Source organism: Cervus elaphus, chromosome 24 (genome assembly GCF_910594005.1).
Source record: "Cervus elaphus chromosome 24, mCerEla1.1, whole genome shotgun sequence".
NCBI lineage: Eukaryota > Metazoa > Chordata > Mammalia > Artiodactyla > Cervidae > Cervus > Cervus elaphus.
The window spans coordinates 20,139,532-20,160,496 of NC_057838.1; the positions used below are offsets into that span (position 1 = coordinate 20,139,532).

The 20,965-nt window shown below is 45.8% G+C and overlaps 1 protein-coding gene across 2 annotated transcripts in view; it reads left to right on the plus strand.

The window, feature by feature from the left end:
* The first annotated feature begins 1,121 nt into the window (after window positions 1–1,121).
* Window positions 1,122–20,965, plus strand: part of LOC122683065 (cartilage associated protein) — a 43,124-nt gene continuing 23,280 nt past the window's right edge. For both annotated transcript variants that reach the window (XM_043886602.1, XM_043886601.1), the window contains exons 1-4: window positions 1,122–1,875; window positions 5,722–5,871; window positions 13,401–13,572; window positions 18,444–18,572. In XM_043886602.1, coding sequence (XP_043742537.1) covers window positions 1,405–1,875; window positions 5,722–5,871; window positions 13,401–13,572; window positions 18,444–18,572 — 922 coding nt within the window. In that variant the 5' untranslated portion in view covers window positions 1,122–1,404. The remainder of the gene's footprint in view (window positions 1,876–5,721; window positions 5,872–13,400; window positions 13,573–18,443; window positions 18,573–20,965) is intronic.

Genomic DNA, 20,965 nt, shown 5'->3' on the forward strand with positions numbered 1-20,965 from the left:
ATGTCTCCTGCATTGGGAGGCAGATTTTTTTTTTAACCACTGAGCCACCAGTGCATCTCCAACTCCTGCACTGCAGGCAGAGTCTTTACTGCGGAGCCACGAGGGAAGCCCGTAAGAGACATTATTAGTTGACAAAACTGGAATAGGGGATATGGATTAGTGAATTTGATCGTTAATGAATTTGAGCATTGTAGTTTAGTTCCCAGGTGGGGCAGTGGTAAAGAATCCGCCTGCCGATGCAGGAGACACAGGTTCAATTCCTGGGTCGGGAAGATCCCCTGGAGGAGGAAATGGCAACCCACTCCAGTATTCTTGCCTGGAGAATCCTATGGACAGAGGAGCCTGGCAGGCTATAGTCCATGGGATTGCAAAGAGTCGAACACGACTGAGCACACACACAGTTTCGGTTCCTAGGACATACATACTTAAAGATTAAAGGGTAAGTGGCCTGATGTATGCAATCTTCTCTCAAATGATTCAGAAAAAGAAATGTGGCCTAAGTTACTCATTTGTGAATGTGTATAAAGGATATATAGGAGTTGTATGTACTATCCTTGCAATTTTTTGTAAATTATTTAAAAATAAAAAATTTAAGTAATTAAAATCACAATGCTGGGACTTAATCACTGGCGGTCCACTGGTTAGGACTTGGCGCTCCCACTGCTGGGACGGGTGTGCTCTGTGGTCGGGGAACTATGATCCCTGAAAGTCGCGCGGTGCGGCCAAAAAAATTAATAATAATAAAATAACAGTACTGCCTTTAACATTTCATCCACATCTTTTGATGCACACGTACACGTTTTTCGAGCGTATTCTGAAGCGTGGAATCGCAATCATAAGGTGTGTGCATCTTCAACTTGATTAGCTCAATAGTTTACAAAGTGCCACCGACATCCTTATTAATTTTATATATGCACTCTCTCTCTCTCTCACTGAAATGTAAGGTCGTTTGCGGTCATCAAAGTGTAGGCCGTGGACAGGCAGCATTAGCCTCACTAGGGTGCTGGTTAAAACTGCAAACCCTCAGATCCCCATCTCAGTCAGATTTGGTGAAAGAGAAACTCTGGAGTCACTTGTGAATCTGCGTTTTTCAAAAGTCCTCTAAATGATTCTAAAGTCTAAGCAGCGCTGATCCATCAGGGCCGCGTCTGGCTTCCAGGCCGCCGTCTCCAAAGGAGCAATCAGCGGAGCCGGGGATCACGGGTTAGACACGCAGGAACTAGAGGGCAGCGCGCCTCCCTAGGACACCCTCCCCGTACGGGCAGCTTCGCCCGGACCCCCCGGCTGGGTGGGGAGGGGCGGCCGGACGGGGCGGGCCTGAGGCTGGCGTCTCCGCCTCTTCAGCGTTCGGCTCCCTTTTCCTTTCCTTCTTTCTCCTCTCTTTCCTTCCTTCCGCCGGGAGCGATGGAGCCGGGGCGCCGGGCGGCCGCGGCGCTGCTGGCGCTGCTGTGTGCGGTGTGCACGCTGCCCTCGGGGCGCGCCCAGTACGAGCGCTACAGCTTCCGCAGCTTCCCGCGGGACGAGCTGATGCCGCTCGAGTCGGCCTACCGGCACGCGCTGGACCAGTACAGCAGCGAGCACTGGGCGGAGAGCGTGGGCTACTTGGAGATCAGCCTGCGGCTGCACCGCCTGCTACGAGACAGCGAGGCCTTCTGCCACCGCAACTGCAGCGCGGCGCCGCAGCCCGAGCCCGCCGCCGGCCTCGCGCGCCACCCGGAGTTGCGCCTCTTCGGGGGCCTGCTGCGCCGCGCGCACTGCCTCAAACGCTGCAAGCAGGGCCTGCCGGCCTTCCGCCAGTCGCAGCCCAGCCGCGAAGTACTGGCGGACTTCCAGCGCCGAGAGCCCTACAAGTTCCTGCAGTTCGCTTACTTCAAGGCAAGTCCTCTCGCCCCGCCCTACGCCTAGGCCCCGCCCCGGCCCCGCCCCACGCCTAGGCCCCGCCCCACGCCTAGGCCCCGCCCCCTAGGCCCGCCCCTAGACCCCTGCCTGGTGCTTGCGTCCTGGGTCTGGTCCCACCGCCCTTTCTTGACCCAGTTCTCTCGCACTCAGCGTCGCTAAGGGAGGCTTTCAAATCCTCATCCCCGTATTCTATTTCATAGATAAAGATGAAAAATACTTTCCTTGAAGGGTGGTTCTGAGGCAGAGGATGTATATCTAACGACTAGCACAGTGTTATTTGAAGACAGACTTCCGTTTTTGGTAGATACCATCAAAATCCCTTTTCTCAAGGGAGTAGGGCGGAAGAGGACCTGCGGGGCCGGCCAGTCTCTTTTAAAGAGGAACTTAAGGCCAGAAAAGGGCAGGGCTCCTTGGAAGGACACTTCCCTGCCTGGAAGAGGAGAACCTGAGCGCTGTGATTCGTCAGGGCTGGCGCTCTCCGCTGGCTTTCATCTACAGTGTAACGCGCTTGTCTTCCTCCTTTTTGTGACGGCATGCATTCCGTCTGTGATTGCTGGCTAAAAATAGCCACAGATTGCAGTTTACCCTCTAGGTCCTTACACGGGGGACCCCGAAGTTTTAAGAATGGGCTGAGTTCCCTGTTAACTGGATAAAGAGGCTTTAGCTTGGCGCGTCTTCAATGGGTTTTACCAAGAGAGCCCTCTTAAAGCTGTTTCCACTTTATTGGAAAACGATTTGGTAAACTCTGTGTCTTTGGGCTGCAAGATCTGCTTTTCATATTTCTCTGAAACGGGTCCACGTGTATGTTACATTCATATGGGTCATAAAATAGCACAAAACCCTAAATAGGAGAAAAACTGGGTTATTTCTATGCCTGCTACAGCTTTATATAAAGTATCACATTTGTGAATGTTTGTCCTAGCAATAAAAAAATAAACAAACAAACAAAAAAACAGTTTTAAAATAGACCGGGGATGAGATTAATACATTTCCGGGACTCAGAAATGATGGCTGACTCATACAAGCACTATATTTTTACGCTGAAAAAGACTCGTTAATCCTCTTTTTTGTAGAGCTTTTGGCACATACAGTCTGAGTCAAATTTGAGTCATATAATCAAGCGGGAAACGTTTTATTTTTAAACCCAGAGAATAATGGAAGCTCTGATTTCTTTAAAATATGGGTGAATGTGAAACGAGGCAAAAGGGGAGGAACATTTAATTCAGGGTGACCGGAAGGTAGGGGTTTCCTCCATCGTGGCATCCGCAAAGGCTAGGAAATTCATAACTTCTCTTCAAAACCCTTTACAGGTCTTGTGACAATCACTTAAAGTCAGTAACGGGAATTCCGCGGTGGTCATGTGGTTAGGGCTACGCTCTTCCACAGGGGTCTGGGGGGGTTGGGGGAGGGAGGGGCCGGAGAGGAGGCCAGGGGGCCAGGGGGAGTGGGGGGAGGGAGACAGCCCCACTCCAGGCCACTAGCTGGCATTCCTCAGACGTCAGCACGGACTTCTGGAAGTCTGTCCTTATCGCCAGCCGCCACTCCAGGGCAGCCTCTGCCCTTATCTCCAAATGACTAGGCTCGCGTTTCTGGGGCAGTTCCTGCCCAGGCTATGTGCTGCCCTTTGATTCTCAGAAATCCAGACCGTGCCAAATATTCCTTTCTCTCCCCAAACAGAATTCCCTAATTCCTGCCCCTGAGAGTCCCTCTGGATTGGCTGACGGAGTCTCCCTGCACATGTATGGGTCCCCTCCTCCGTCCCCCAGGTTGTGCGGTGATTTCAGGGCATGGAGGGGCCATGACATCCACGGTGGGGGAGGGGGCCCTCTGTTTGCTGCCTGCGTGTCCACACAGGGAGGTGTCCCTATCCCTTTCTGTGCCCCTTTTCACTCACCCCAGGGCACCTCATTCTCCCTGAAGACTTCTGGGCTCTGCCTGCAGGTACCAAACCTGAGGATCAGGGGCCACAGACCTTGCTGCCCCTGCAGACCCCAAGGAGGGAGTTTTTTCTAGCCTAGAAGATTCCTCTTCCTCCTCCTTGGTGTGTTTTTTTTTTTTTTTTTTTTTGGCCATGTGGCATGGCATGCTGGATCTTAGTTCCCCAGCCAGGGATTGAACCCATATCCGCTTCAGTGGAAACTCGGGTGCTGAACAGACAGGGAAATCCTTCCTCTGCTTCTTCCAGGCCAGTCAGCTTCTTCCTGCAGTTCCCTCTCTCAATTTCCTCTTCTTCACATGTTTGCCAAGTTCTCTAAGGAGTACAAGGGCTTTGGTCATACTTCTGTGTCCTGACCTCCCCTGAGGCAGTGAGACTCAGAATCAGTTGATCACCGCCGAATGGGGTGGAGAGAGGGGAAAAGAGAGGGAAACATAAATTAATTTCATGAAGATATGTAGTGGTGATGTCCTGTCCAAGTCACTGGTACTTACCGAGTCCTTCCTTGTCCTAGGAACTCTGCCAGGTGCCAGGAATGCAGAAGACAGGCTGACGTAATAGAGGCTCGTGGTCCAGTGGTTAAGACTCCTCACTGCCAATATAGAGAGCCTGGGTTTGATCCCTGGTTAGGAAACTAGACCCCACATGCTGCAACTAAGACCCAGCACAGCCAAATAAATTAATTAAATAAATATATATACTTATATACCCTGATAAATATATACCTTGATAACTCAGCTGGTAAAGAATCTGCCTGCAATGCAGGAGACCCCGGTTCGATTCCTGGGTTGGGAAGTTCCCTTGGAGAAGGGATAGCTACCCACTCCAGTATTCTTGGGCTTCCCTGGTGGTTTAGCTGGTAAAGAATCTGCCTGCAAGGCGGGAGACCTGGGTTCTATCCCTGGGTTGGGAAGATACCCTGGAGAAGGCTACCCATTCCAGTATTCTGGCCTGGAAAATTCCATGGACTGTATAGTCCATGGGGTCGCCAGGACTCACACATGACTGAGTGACTTTCACTTTCATATATATATATATATGAATTTAAATATATATACATATATATATGTATTTAAAAGAGTCTCTTGATTGAGGTTGTGGAGATGGGGAGGACTCACTTGCATGTAAAGGCAGGGATCTTCCTCCCAACCCCCCAAGACTCACTTCCTAGAACTGCACCTATCCTGCAGAGACTCTCAACAAATATTTGCTGAGTGAATGGATGAGTGAATGAGGAGGTGGTGGGGGTCCTTGAGAAGATGAAACAGAGGTTCTGTGAGAGACCCAGGAAAAGGTTCTGGCAGAAAAGATGTGATATAGTCATATGGGGTAACTGGAGGAACACTTATGAATAAGGCGGTTACTTACAAAAGCTGGTGACAGTGGGATGTGACCCACCTCCCAGGCCAGAAGGGGTAACATGGAAGGAGAGAGACTAGATGGAGAGACTCTCCACTGAGAAGGGCTGTGACCGTCAATTAAGGGAGTGACCTTGCAGGGAAGGAGCCAGGACAAAAACATACCCGCCTTATTCTCTTCCCTTCCTTCAGTCTCCTGTTGGGCACCTGTTGGGGCTGAACCCACCGGAAGCTGGAGGGCAAGGGAGTCCGCAGGGACAGCCCGTATGCCATCCTCCTGGGCAGGGGAGGGTGGAGACGGCAGAGTAGATCGGGGCAGGCACAGAGGGTACATCGCTCACCCACAGGGAATGAACGCTCATGCAGAGAGGCTGGACCAGGTATGCTGGGCCTTGGAAATCACTGAGCCCTGAGCTGGAAACGTGTAGAAACACAAAATTGCCTAAGGACTGAACAGATGTTCTTGTTCTATAGAAATGACGCTCACCACCCACTGAGTAGCTCTTGTCTCTCCTCTCTGTACTTTAGGCAAATAATCTTCCGAAAGCCATTGCAGCTGCTCACACCTTTCTACTGAAGCATCCTGATGACGAGATGATGAAGAGAAACATGGCTTATTACAAGAGCCTGCCCGATGCTGAGGACTACATTAAAGACTTGGAAACCAAGTCGTACGAGGTACATTTGGGTTTTTACACAGTGGTTAGTTGCAGTGTGAATTTTGGAAGAAGTGTATCTTAGTGAACAGCTATTGACACTGAAGGACTGATAGTGATTTTTGATGACATTTAATGAGTATTATGACAATAGAAATGATTGGCTTGGGATTTCCCTGGTGGTCTAGAGGTTAAGACCTTGTGCTGCTAATGAAGGGGGTGCAGGTTTGATCCCTGGTCAGGGAAGTGGATTCCACAGGCTGTGGGGTGTGGCCAAAAAATTAAAAAAAGAAGAAAAAATGATTGCCTTTTTAACACCAAGTTGATCCATTTAAGAATGTAATTTTACTATGCATGGTGATTTTATTTTTTATTTTTATTTTATTTTTTTTTACATGGTGATTTTAAAGTCACTTTTTTCCCTTTAAAAGCTGCATTTTAGAGATATGGTCATTTGATCATTCAGTTTTAAGATGGTATAAAAATGGGTCTTGGAAATCATCTGAAAATGACTAAGGACAGAAGAAATAGGAAATACGTCTTCATCTCTAATGAAACAAGGAAACATGTATTTTTATACACACACAGCACATATCTCAAGATGGAAAGGGGATATAGATTCTAGGAAGACAGACTCAACAGATTACAGGATATTTAAGTCTGTGCATCTGCAGAGGGGAATTCTGATGAGAATGAGTGAGGACAGTAAGAAGAGGAAGAGTCCAGAGCGCTTCCTGCTGTCTGGGCCTGTCGAGTTTGGGCTCCAGGTGTGTGGGTACCAGCGGAGCAGGAGCACGGGTTGAAAACAGAGTGATGTGTTGGAAGTACCCATGGGAGCTGTTAGAGCCTCAGGTCTGACTCTCGGGTTTCCCATCGTGGGACCAGACTGCAAGCTCACTTTTTTGCCGGCGGTGACCCTCAAACATAGAGGGCAAAGTCTCTTTTCTGGAGCCCGTCTGGTTTCCAGGGAAGAATTCCCCAGCCTTCTGCAGGGCTGGCGGAGTGTCTGAGAGCCAGTCTGGGGAGAGGGATGGCGGTCTCATGGCTGAGTTGGAGACCTCACCTGTTCCTGTGTTTCAGCCCACACCTCAACTTGACTGCTGTGCCAGCTCCCTGGTCCCTCAGCCTTTATGGGTAGAATCTCTAGAACAGACTTGGAAGGTGTGATCCCTTAGAGGAGCAGATGGCCGCTGGCAGGGGAACCCAGATTCCAACAGCTAGGTTCAGACTTTCAGCCCAGCTTTCCATCCCCCACCTCGTGCCAGCCTCCGTGGTGCCTGCACGTACCTATGGGTTGTGTAGCTCACCTCCCCTGAGGACCCTCCTCTCTGATCATTTGGCTTTCTTTCTTTCCAAAAGTTGTTGAAATCTCTTGTCTGCTGCTTGCTCCTTCCCTAATCTCCTGTAAGAAGAATTGATCCCTTTTTACTTTCTTCTTTGTTATTGTTCATCGGGCTTGGGGAAGAGTTGTGTGCATGTGGCCATTGCACTGTGCTTAGAGGCATCCTCTCTCTATAGAGGTTTCTTTGTTTTCTTTTCTATTTTATTTATTTGGCTGCATCGGGATCTTTCGTTGTAGCTTGCAGGCTCTGGGGCATGCAGGCTCAGTAGTTGTGGCACGTGGGCTTAGTTGCTCTGAGGCATGTGGGATCTTAGTTCCCTGACCAGGGATCGAACCCATGTCACCTGCATTAGAAGGCAGATTCTTAACCACTGGACCACCAGGGAAGTCCCTCTGCAGGGCTTTCTTTCTGCTGCCACCCTCCCATTTCTGCAGAGCGAGCGATCTGGTGTTTCTGCTTCCCCTGCCCCAACAACCCCCTTCCCCCCACCCCCATCCATCTCCAGGCAAAGCTTCAGTTCTTTGCCTTTGTTGCTTCCAGGGGGTGCTGCCTGCCCAGGAGATATAAGGAGATCCACCCTCCTAACCTTAGGCTTTAAGTTGGGTGAAAATCCCAGGACCCAGGGGTGACCCTCAAATACCCTCCTGTCTAGAGCAGCTGAAAACAAAACTCCCAATGGAGAACCACATATATATTTCAAGACTTGTCCTGGCCCCTCTGAGTTAGCAGGTTTCTGCATATGTCCAAGATCTCTACTTATTTCTGGTGAAGATGAAGCTGCTTCCTCAGCCCTAGTTATTCCTGGTACCTGGTAGAGGCAACAGGTAGCAGGAATTCCTTGATGTTTCCACTGGCTGGCATGTGGCTGCCCAACCCAGGAACTCGTGCCGACACGTGGATACTCCTAATTTATACTTTGCTTTTAGGGCAAGGGGTGTCTGACACTTGCTTTCAGTTCAGTTCAGTTCAGTCGCTCAGTCGTGTCTGACTCTCTGCGACCGCATGAATCGCAGCACGCCAGGCCTCCCTGTCCATCACCAACTCCTGGAGTTTATTCAAACTCATGTCCATCGAGTCGGTGATGCCATCCAACCATCTCATCCTCTGTCGTCCACTTCTCCTCCTGCCCCCAATCCCTCCAAGCATCAGGGTCTTTTCCAATGAGTCAACTCTTCCCATGAGGTGGCCAAAGTATTGGAGTTTCAGCTTCAGCATCAGTCCTTCCAATGAACACCCAAGACTGATCTCCTTGAGGATGGACTGGTTGGATCTCCTTGCAGTCCAAGGGACTCTCAAGAGTCTTCTCCAACACCACAGTTCAAAAGCATCAATTCTTCGGTGCTCAGCTTTCTTCACAGTCCAACTCTCACATCCATACATGACCACTGGAAAAACCATAGCCTTGACCAGACGGACCTTTGTTGGCAAAGGAATGTCTCTGCTTTTTAATATGCTATCTAGGTTGGTCATAACTTTCCTTCTAAGGAGTAAGCGTCTTTTAATTTCATGGCTGCAGTCACCATCTGCAGTGATTTTGGAGCCCCAAAAAATAAAGTCTGACACTATTTCCACTGTTTCCCCATCTATTTGCCATGAAATGATGGGACCAGATGCCATGATCTTAGTTTTCTGAGTGTTGAGTTTTAAGCCAACTTCTTCACTCTCCTCTTTCACTCTCATCAAGAGGCTTTTTAGTTCCTCTTCACTTTCTGCCATAAGGGTGGTGTCATCTGCATATCTGAGGTTATTGATATTTCTCCCAGCAATCTTGATTCCAGCTTGTGCTTCTTCCAGCCCAGCGTTTCTCATGATGTACTCTGCATATAAGCTAAATAAGCACAATGACAATATACAGCCTTGACGGACTCCTTTTCCTATTTGGAACCAGTCTGTTGTTCCATGCCCAGTTCTAACTGTTGCTTCCTGACCTGCATATAGGTTTCTCAAGAGGCAGGTCAGGTGGTCTGGTATTCCCATCTCTTGAAGAATTTTCCACAGTTTATTGTGATCCACACAGTTGAAGACTTTGGCATAGTCAATAAAGCAGAAATAGATGTTTTTCTGGAACTCTCTTGCTTTTTTGATGATCCAGCAGATGTTGGCAATTTGATCTCTGGTTCCTCTGCCTTTTCTAAAAGCAACTTGAACATCTGGAAGTTCACGGTTCACGTATTGCTGAAGCCTGGCTTAGACAATTTTGAGAATTACTTTACTAGCATGTGAGATGAGTGCAATTGTGCAGTAGTTTGTGCATTCTTTGGGATTGCCTTTCTTTGGGATTGGAATGAAAACTGACCTTTTCCAGTCCTGTGGGCACTGCTGAGTTTTCCAAATTAGCTGGCATATTGAGTGCAGCACTTTCATAGCATCGTCTTTCAGGATTTGAAATAGCTCAGCTGGAATTCCATCACCTCCACTAGCTTTGTTCTTATTGATGCTTTCTAAGGCCCACTTGACTTCACATTTCAGGATGTCTGGCTCTAGGTGACTGATCACACCATCGTGATTATCTGGTCATGAAGATCTCTTTTGTACAGTTCTTCTGTGTATTCTTGCCACCTCTTCTTAATATCTTCTGCTTCTGTTAGGTCCATATCATTTCTGTCCTTTATCGAACCCATCTATGCGTGAAATGTTCCCTTGGTAACTCTAATTTTCTTGAAGAGATCTCTAGTCTTTCCCATTCTGTTGTTTTCCTCTATTTCTTTGCATTGATCACTGAGGAAGGCTTTCTTATCTCTCCTTGCTATTCTTTGGAACTCTGCATTCAAATGGGAATATCTTTCCTTTTCTCCTTTGCTTTTCGCTTCTCTTCTTTTCATAGCTATTTGTAAGGCCTCCTCAGACAACCATTTTGCCTTTTTGCATTTCTATTCCATGGGGATGGTTTTGATCCCTGTCTCCTGTACAATGTCATGAACCTCCATCCATAGTTCATCAGGCACTCTGTCTATCAGATCTAATCCCTTAAATCTATTTCTCACTTCCACTGTATAGTCATAAGGGATTTGATTTAGGTCATACCTGAATGGTCTAATGGTTTTCCCTACTTTCTTCAATTTGAGTCTGAATTTGGCAATAAGGGGTTCATGATCTGAGCCACAGTCAGCTCCCGGCCTTGTTTTTGCTGACTGTATAAAGCTTCTCCATCTTTGGCTGCAAAGAATGTAATCAATCTGATTTCGGTGTTGACCATCTGGTGATGTCCATGTGTAGAGTCTTCTCTTTTGTTGTTGGAAGAGGGTGTTTGCTATGACCAGTGCGTTCTCTTGGCAAAACTCTATTAGCCTTTGCCCTGCTTCATTCCACACTCTGAGGCCAAATTTGCCTGCTACTCCGGGTGTTTCTTGACTTCCTACTTTTGCATTCCAGCCCCCTATAATGAAAAGGACATCTTTCGGGTGTTAGTTCTAAACGGTCTTGTAGGTCTTCATAGAACCGTTCAACTTCAGCTTCTTCAGCATTACTGGTTGGGGTATAGGCTTGGATTACCGTGATATTGAATGGTTTGCCTTGGAAACAAGCAGAGATCATTCTGTCATTTTTGAGATTGCATCCAAGCACTGGATTTCAGACTCTTTTGTTGACTATGATGGCTACTCCATTTCTTCTATGGGATTCCTGCTCACAGTAGTAGATATAATGGTCATCTGAGTTAAATTCACCCAGTCCAGTCCATTTTAGTTCACTGATTCCTAGAATGTAGATGTTCACTCTTGCCATCTCCTGTTTGACCACTTCCAATTTGCCTTGATTCATGGACCTAACATTCCAGGTTCCTATGCAATATTGCTCTTTACAGCATCGGACCTTGCTTCCATCACCAGTCACATCCACAACTGGGTATTGTTTTTGCTTTGGCTCCATCCCTTCATTCTTTCTGGAGTTATTTCTCCACTGGTCTCCAGTAGCATATTGGGCACCTACCAACCTGGGGAGTTCCTCATTCAGTGTCCTATCTTTTTGCCTTTTCATACTGTTCATGGGGTTCTCAAGGCAAGAACACTGAAGTGGTTTGCCATTCCCTTCTCCAGTGGGCCACATTCTGTCAGACCTCTCCACCATGACCCGTCTGTCTTGGGTGGCCCCACAGGGCATGGCTTAGTCTCACTGAGTTAGAGAAGACTGTGGTCCTGTGATCAGATTGGCTAGTTTTCTGTGATTATGGTTTTAGTGTGTCTGCCCTCTGATGCCCTTTCGCAACACCTGCCGTCTTACTTGGGTTTCTCTTACCTTGGACGTGGGGTATCTTCACGGCTGCTCCAGCAAACGCAGCCGCTGCTCCTTACCTTGGACGAGGGGTATCTCCTCAGGCCGCCCCTCCTGACCTTGAACGTGGAGTAGCTCCTCTCGGCCCTCCTGTGCCAGCGCAGCCGCCCCTGACCTCAAGTGTGGGGTAGCTCCTTTCGGCCGCTGCCCCTGGCCTTGGGCGTGGGGTTGCTCCTCTCGGCTGCCACCCCTGACCTCAGACACTTGCTTTAGCTTATATCTTTTCCTTGAATTGATTTTTTAAATCAGCTTTATGGAGGTATAATTTATTTAAAACTAATCTTCTAATTTTAAGTGTATAATTCGATGAGTTTTGACAAATGTGTGCAGTCATACAACTTCCACCACAATCATACAGACATTTTCTTCTCCCCTAAAAAGTTCCTGTGTAAAAAAGAATTGTTTTAAATTTCCCTCATACGCCTTTGCAGTACTGCCTCTGCCCCTGACCCCTGGTGGCCACTGCTCTGGTTTCTGTCCCTGGTGTTTTCCTTTTTTCCTTGATTCTAACTTGATGTTACTATCAAGCATCTGCTAGTTTTTGAGTTAAATAAAATAACTGTACCTGTGAACAGGGTATAAATATCTAGATCCAGGTAAGTCACTAATCGCCTTCCTAGCTGGGGAGAAGTTGCCGTGTAGTACAGGGAACCCAGTCTGGTGCTCTGTGATGACCTGGATGGATGGAATGGGGGAGGGAGGGAGTCTAGAGAGGGAGAGGATGTACGTATAATTATGGCTGGTTTGTCTTATTGTATGGCAGAAACCGGCACAACATGGTAAAAAAATTTTTTTTTAATTAAAAAAAAAAAAAAAAAAAAGAGTGAGCATGGTTTGTCCGGAGTTAATGAGAGTCAAGATTCACGACAATCTGATTACTTCTGGGAGGACAAGTCTGTCTCTCTTCACTTCTGGACCTTCCTTGACTTCTCTCGGCTTTCCACAGCCTGTTTTTTTTTTGTTTGTTTTTGATTGATTTACAATGTGTCCGGCGTACAGAAGAGTGATTCAGTTATACACACGTGTACATATATATATATATAAGTATATACATGTATACATATATATATTCAGATTCTTTTCTGTTATAGGTTATTACAAAATATTGAGTATAGTTCCCTGTGCTATACAGTAGATCCTTGCTTATCCATTTTATATTTTATAAGATCTTATAGAAAAACCCAAATGAACTTTTTGTCCAGCCCAATATATAGTAATAAATAACTGTTAACCCCAGGTTCCCTATTTATCCCTCCCTCTCCCTTTCTCCCTTGCTAACCATAAGTTTGTTTTTCTGTCTGTGATTCTATTTCTGTTTTGTATATAAGCTCATTTGTATCATTTTTTTTTAGATTGTACGTATAAGTGGTATCACATGATATTTGTCTTTCTCTGTCTGACTTCACTCAGCACGATAATCTCTAGGTCCATCGACATTGCTGCAAGTGGCATTATTTCATTCTTTTTTATATATGTACCACATCTTTATCCATTCACCTGTTGATGGACATTTAGGTTGCTCCCATGTCTTGATCATTGTAAACAGTGCTGCTATGTACACGGTGGTGCATGTATCTTTTGGAATTAGAGCCTTCATTTTTTCTGAACATATGTCCAGAAGTGAGATGGCAGAATCATATGGTAGCTCTATTTTTAGTTTTTTGTTTTTTTTAAAATATTTATTCATTTATTTGGCTGCACCAGGTCTTAGTTGCAGCATGTGGGATCTAGTTCCCTGACCAGGGATTGAACCTGGGCCCCCTGCATTGGGAGCTCAGAGTCTTAACCACTGGGCCAGCAGGGAAGTCCCTATTTTTAGTTTTTTAAGGAACCTCCATACATCCTACTGTTCTCCATAGTGGCTGCCCAATCAACATCCCTCCCTTTTCTCCACACCCTCTCCAGCGTTTTTTATGTGTAGACTTTTTGATGATTCCAGAGCCTGTTCATCCGCGCTGTGCGGGCATACAACGGTGAGAACTGGAGGACGTGCATCACCGACATGGAGCTGGCCCTTCCTGACTTCTTCAAGGCCTTCTATGAGTGTCTCGCTGCCTGCGAGGGCTCCCGGGAGATCAGGGACTTCAAGGATTTCTATCTTTCCATCGCAGGTTGGTAGTGGGTTGTATCCTCGACATAAAGGACACAGCTGCCCCTGCGAGTTCTACATGCCTTCTAGGGAACTCAGGTGGCCTCTGAGGAACTTTAGAGCTTAAATGAGAGTGGGTTAATTGGGGTGGCTGACACAGACATGGATTAGCCTCTGACTTGGCTGGAGCTTCTAGAGGAACAGTAAGTATGGTGTCCAGACACGGGCCTGCAGAGAAGGTCTGTCTCATCAGTCCTGCTTGACTGCAGATTCCCACAGGCTTGTAGAAAAACAAAATTGAGCCCCAAAGCATCTCACACCTCAGCTTAGGGAGATAACTTTGATTATGGCAATTTTTCAGCATGCAGAGTCTGCATGCTCAATCACGAAGTCATGTCCGACTCTTTGCGACTCCATGCACTGTAGCCCACCAGGCTCCTCTGTCCGTGGAAATTCCCAGGCAAGAATACTGGAGTGGGTAGCCATTTCCTTCTCCAAGAATGAAGAGTATGAAGAAGTGAAGTGAAGTCGCTCAGTCATGTCCGACTCTTTGCGACCCCGTGGACTGTAGCCCTCCAGGCTCCTCTGTCCATGGGATTCTCCAGGCAAGAATACTGGAGTGGGTTGCCATTTTCTTCTCCAAATGAGGAGTATAATGCACCCTAATTAGTGATCACTAAGGTAACTTCGATGGTTCAGACAATAAAGAATCTGCTTGCAATGCAGGAGGCCCAGATTCAATGCCCGGGTCAGGCAGATCCCCTGGAGGATGAAATGGCAACCCACTCCAGTACTCTTGCCTGGAGAATTCCATGGGCAAAGGAGCCTGGCAGGCTACAGTCTATGGGGTCACAAAGAGTCAGACATGACTGAGTGACTAACACACATACACAAGGTAATTTTTGGGAAAAAAGAAAACATGTTCTGATGATAAGATAATGCATACTAAAAAAAAATTAAAAAAAGATAATTCATGCTTATTTTAAGAAGTTTGGAAAGCACAAGAAAGAGTGAAGAAAGAAAATTGAGATAAAAAAGAGACACAGAAGTGCAGAGCAGACTTTTGGACTCTGTGGGAGAAGGCGAGGGTGGGATGTTTCAAAAGAACAGCATGTATACTATCTATGGTGAAACAGGTCACCAGCCCAGGTGGGATGCGTGAGACAAGTGCTCGGGCCTGGTACACTGGGAAGACCCAGAGGAATCGGGTGGAGAGGGAGGTGGGAGGGGGGATCGGGATGGGGAATACGTGTAACTCTATGGCTGATTCATGTCAATGTATGACAAAACCCACTGAAATGTTGTGAAGTAATTAGCCTCCAACTAATAAAAAATAATAATAATAATAAAAAAAAAGAAAATTGAGGACTTCCCTGGTGGTCCAGTGGTTAAGACACTGAGCTTCCTCTGCAGGGGGCACCGGTTCAGTTCTGATCCTGATCAAGGAACTAAGATCCTTCATTCCTTCAGGCTTGGCCAAAAAGAGAAAAAGAAAATTGAAAACACATAAATAGCCCTAGGGATTTTCTTTAACCATTAGTGGGCAGCAATGCTCCAGAGAATAGGAAATGGCCAAGAGATGTCTCTAAGTGGTTTGGGAACACAGACCGTCAAACTGCCCCTTGCAGGAAGGGAACCCAGGTCAGATAAGTCTGGAATTGGTCTGAGGGTTGTCTGCCTCTTGGAGTCTCTGTGTCCTGTGATGGTTAATGACTCTCAGAAACCCTGAGGTGGGCAGCTCTTTTAGAGTTATTGAATCCAGGATGGTTGGTTGTTGTTGTTGTTTAGTAAATTTTTGCTTGTGAAACTCTTCTTCTACAAAGTACCTTTATTTTTCTTAACAAAACATTTTTATTGTGGAATATTTCAAACATATACAAGTTATAGAAGAATGTGAAGAAAGCCCACTTACCCATGACTCAGCTTTGCCATTGTCAACTCACAGCCCCCTGTCAACTCATGTCAACTCATGGCAGAGTGTCATCTAAAAACCCCCCTCTTCCCTCTCACGTTATTTTAAAGCAAATCCCAGGTGTTCCCTCATTTCGTTTCTCATGTTTCAATAGATACCTCTAAAAGATAAGAACTCTTTTTTTTTTCTAACATAACCACCAAACTATTATACCTAAAAGAATTATAACAGCATTTCCTTGATCTCATCATCAAATATCCAGTGCCCCAATTGTCTTAGAAACGGCATAAATATGTGTGTGTCCCTCAAATTTATAATTTGTTGGTTTTAATCAGGTTCAAAATAAAGTCCACACGTTGCACTGGGTTAGTTTCTTAATCTTTCACGTTGCTGTGTGGCCATCATCACCATCCATCTGCAGAACTTTTTCATCTTCTCAGACTGAAACTCTGAACCCATCAAACACTAATTCTCAGGACTTCCCCAGTGGTCCAATGGTTAGGACTCAGCATTTTTCACTGCTGAGGGCACAGGTTCAATCCCTGGTCAGGAAACAAGACTCCTGGCTTAGCAAAAAAAAAAAAAAAATTAAGGTAGAGTTAATTTGCAATGTTGTGTTAGTTTCAAGTGTATAGCAAAGTGATTCGGTTATACAAATACATATATATACACACACATTTTTTTCAGATATAATTTCCATTATAGGTTATTACAAGATATTAGGCAGAGTTCCTTGTGCTATATATACAGTGTGTGGTGTGCCTGCCCAGTCATGTCTGACTGTTTGAGACCCCATGCACTGTAGCCCGCCAGACTCCTCTGTCCATGGCATTCTCCAGGCAAGAATACTGAAGTGGGTTGCCATTTCTTTCTCCTGGGGCTCTTCCCGACCCAGGGATCAAACCCTTGTTTCTTGCCTCTCCTGCATTGGCAGGCAAGTTCTTTACCAGCTGAGCCACTGGGGAAGCCCCCCTATATATACAGTAGGTCTTTGTTGTTTACCTGTTTTATACATGGCGGTGTGTATCTCTTAATCCCAAACTCCTAACTTTTTCCCCCACCTCCCAAGTCCAGTGCTTCTTGTCCTCAGGGGAAGGGCTAGGATTTAGACCCAGGTGTTCTGACTGTGGTTTCACCTCTTAACCAGGGAAATAGTGTCTCACCTGAGGGGGTTACCCTGGATTAATACTTAATCTCAAACTTTATTTTTGATAGTTAATATAAGCACATACTATAGCATGTGAAAGACAAAGGGATATACTGTGAAAAACGTCTCCTGCTTTCTCAGTTATGTCCTGACTAGAAAGAGAGGTGCTTTCCAGTTCCCCAATATAATTACTATTGAAGTTAATAATTTATGGACAGATGCTTCCAGACTAGGACAACTTGCTGTCCATCAGACTATCTCCACCCCCTCACCCCTGACCATGCACTGATTTAGCACAGTATTGAGAATTCTTTTTTTCCTCTAAAGGTTATGTGAATATAAAACCACTTTCCCCTTTATTTTTATGCCTGCTTCTTTCATACAGAATACATACCCTACATTACACACCATTCTATTTTATGCTTTTCCCACTTAACAGTATATCCTAACTAGTACGTGGAGATTGTGCCAGTCTTCTCATTGCTGCTGAGTACTCCACTGAGGGTCAGGGGAAGAGTGTGCTACTGTCTATTCAACCATCTGATAGACATCTGGACTGCTCCAGTCTTTTGCTTGGGCTTCCATGGTGGCTCAGCTGGTAAAGAATCCACCTACAATGCGGGAGACCTGGGTTCGATCCCTGGGTTGGGAAGATTCCCCTGGAGAAGGGAAAGGATACCCACTCCAGTATTCTGGCCTGGAGAATTTCATGGACTGTGTAGCCCATGGGGTCGCAAAGAGTCAGACACGACTGAGCGACTTTCACTTTCTGTCAGTCTTTTGCTATTACATCTACTACTGTACTGGGGAATTTTAATGGGTTTCTTTTTTGTTGTTGTTGTTTGCTAAGTATGGAAATGTGTTTGCAAAGTCAGCATCAGCGGGATTGATGGTTCAAGGTGAATGTTTCAGTAAATTATTTGGTATTTTAAGGTACTATCTTGTATTCCTACCAACCAGGGAGAGTGCCTACTCCTCCACAGTCTTGCTGGCAAAATGTGTACCATCATGCTGGACTCTGAAAGGAGGGAAGGGAAGGGCTGAGGACCACGCTGGACTTAGGGACCAGCTCCAGAAGTAGTATCCATCAGTTGTTAACTGTCCACATTTCATTGGCTCAGTCAGTCACATGGCCCCAGCTGAACTGCAAAGGTAGCTGGGAAATGTAGTCTTTCACATCTTTCTATGTGACTGTATTTAGCTCTACCTGCTCTCTTTTAAAACCTGTGTGGATTCTGTTATTTGTATGTACCATAACTTCTTAATCACCATCCTACTGATTGGCGTTTGGGTTACTTTCAAGTTTGTTTGCTTATGTGTGCCCAAGTCTAAAGAAAATTTTTCCAGAAGGAGACCACTGGGTTAGAGAATATGTGTATTTTAACCTTTGATAAATTTTGTCAAATTGTTCTCCAGAAAAATTGTTCCTTTTTTGCTCCTACCAACAAAATATGAGACTGTGAATCTCAATATTCTCTCCCTAACACTGGGTGTTGTCAACTTTTGGACATTTTGCCAATTTAATAGCTTACATTATTTTAGGATTTCTTAATTACAAATAAGGTTAAGATCTTTTCACAATGTTTATTAGCCCTTTTTATAATTTCTGTTAGCATCCTTTTGGCTATTTTTATACTGAGCTTTTGTCTTTTTCCTATTGATTTAGCAAGCTTCATGTATTAAAGATTTTGGCCCTTTATCATAAGTGGTGTGAATATTTTACTTTTATCATTTTATCATGATCACTTTTGCCTTAATTGTTTTGGGGAGTGGGGCAGAAGTGGCATAAAGAAAATAATGAATACACTGCCTGAAAATCTGTGTGTTCTTTCAGATCATTATGTGGAGGTCCTGGAATGCAAAATACAGTGTGAGGAGAACCTCACCCCCATCATAGGAGGATATCCAGTGGAGAAATTTGTGGCTACCATGTATCATTATTTGCAGTTCGCTTATTATAAATGTAAGTACTCGTCTTCTAGGAAATCTGGGCAAGGTACTAAGACTCAGCTTCCACCTCAATGGAGACTACTAACCTTGTAAGATTGTCTTGAGGATTAAATGAGTTGGTAGATTTGGAATGCGTACGGAATTCACACACTGGCACAGGGCAAACTCTATATAACTGGTGTTTTTGTTTATTAATCTTTCTTTTTTTTTTTTTTTTTTTTGATCGCTCCATGCAGCTTGCAGGATCCTAGTTCCCTGACCAGGAATGGAACACCTTGTAGTGGAAATGTGGCGTCCTAACCACTGGACTGCAAGGGAATGCCTTTTAGGAAGTCCCACTGACTTCCCTGATGGCTCAGTGGTAAAGAATTTGTCTGCAAAAAAAAAAAAAGAATTTGTCTGCAATGCAGGAGATGCAAGAGATGCAGTTTCTATCCCTGAGTTAGAAAGAGTCCCTGGAGGAGGAAATGGCAACCCACTCCAGTATTCTTGCCTGGAAAATCCCACGGACAGAGGAGCCTAGCAGGCTACAGGGTTGCAGAAGAGTCAGACACAACTGAGCAATTAAACCCCCACCACTATATATATCATGATTTCCCTTCCTCCACACCATTGACCTTTTCAGACTCTTAACCGTAAGATCATTGCAGTTGATCCGGCCTTGAACTTGGAGTTTCTCAATCAGAACCTTCCAGGTGGACAAAGGGCTCACTTGGGAGAGAGAGAAAGGAATTCAGACTTCAAAGCCCCAATTTCCTGCCTTCCCTTCTTTCCCTGTAACCAAGATTGCCGGGGGCCACTTGCTTGAGCAGCCTGAGCCCTGGCGATTCAGTGATGAGCATGGGCGGTTACTAGGGTCACTTGCTATGGGGAAGACTCTGCTCTCCTGATGACACATCTGGTCCGAGGGCAGGTGTCTGGCTAGCTTCCCCGAGGCTGTCTTTCAGACTCAGGGGTGGCTGGCCATGGGGCCTCAGGGATGTCCTGGAGGACTGACAGGTGACTTTGGCTTCCACAGCCCTCCTCCCCTGCTGTGAACATCTTGTTCTTTTCCCTCTACCCACAGCAGACACCTGCCCACCTACCTGTTAATCCCACCTCGTCTCCTCTCCAGGACACACCAGAGGCCTTGCCTGCTGAAGGTCAAAAAAGGGGAAAAAAGGAAAGAGAAAAGTTTTGCTTCCATCTCTCTCTATTTTAATTTTTTAACTAAAAAATTTAAACCTTTGCTGCTAATCAGGATGATTCCTTTGTTCCTGAAGAGTCTCTGATACTGACATTTACCCTGTGTTTTTCTGAGGAAGGTGACTGGCCTCTCTCAGCAGTGAACCTGATCTTCAGCAGCTTGAACCTCATCTAAATGTGCAATGAAATGGCCCGAAATGGCCCTTGGTTGGGACATTTCTGAGATCAACAGGAGGCCGAGGTGTGTTTTAAAGAGGTGTCTTTCTCGTGTCCCCTTTCATGGAGGGAAGGGTGAATTTATTTGCCACTGTCAGCCTGGCATGAACTGTCTGGTAAAGGATTCTTTAGCAGAGAGGACAGGAGACTACTTCTATATAGTGTGTGAACACGCTTCCCTACCGGGCAGCCCCGAGCTCACAGCATGTTCCAACGAATATTTGTTGACTGCATTCTAGTGTGGAGGGGCGGTCTTCTACCAGACAGTGTCTTTGCTTATGAAGAGCCATCTTTTTGAAAATAAGTACCTGGTTTAAGGTAAGTGTTTTTTTTTTTTTTTCCTAAAGAGGCTTGTAGTATAGGCTTAGTGCAATAAACTAAACATCACAGAGATATACAGAAAAACATCAAGCACATCACCCATTCTAGTCTCCCTGCTTCTTTTCACCCGACCCCAGATTTAACTATTGGCTTATATTTATCCACACTTGGAAAGATCTTATTTTAGTGAGAATTACAGAAAATTATGTACTTTTTTTTTTCCTTCTGAAAATTGAAAAACATTAGAAAGGATGGTATAATAAACTAGGGGTGCGTCCTAAGTTGCTTCAGTTGTGTCTGACTCTTTGTGACCCTACGGACTGTAGCCCGCCAGGCTTCTCTCTCCATGGAATTCTCAAGCAAAATTCTGGAGTGGGTTGCCATGCCCTCCTCGAGGGGATCTTCCTGACCCAGGGATCAAACCTGGTCTATTATCTCTCTTGCATTGGCAGGCAGGTTCTTTACCAGGGAAGCCCAATGAACTAGGGGTGACTGTCACCCAATTCAGACATTTGTCAATGCATTGCTGATCTTGGGTTCAGTTTCTGCATGTTCTGTTGGATGAAAATACAGCTGGTGTTTTTGTTTCATTTTCATGAGAGGCTGTGCCAGCACTTCACTGAGCTAGTTGTGATGGACATTGAAACTTGGATCTTCCAACCACTGGGCAGGCTGGGTTCAGTG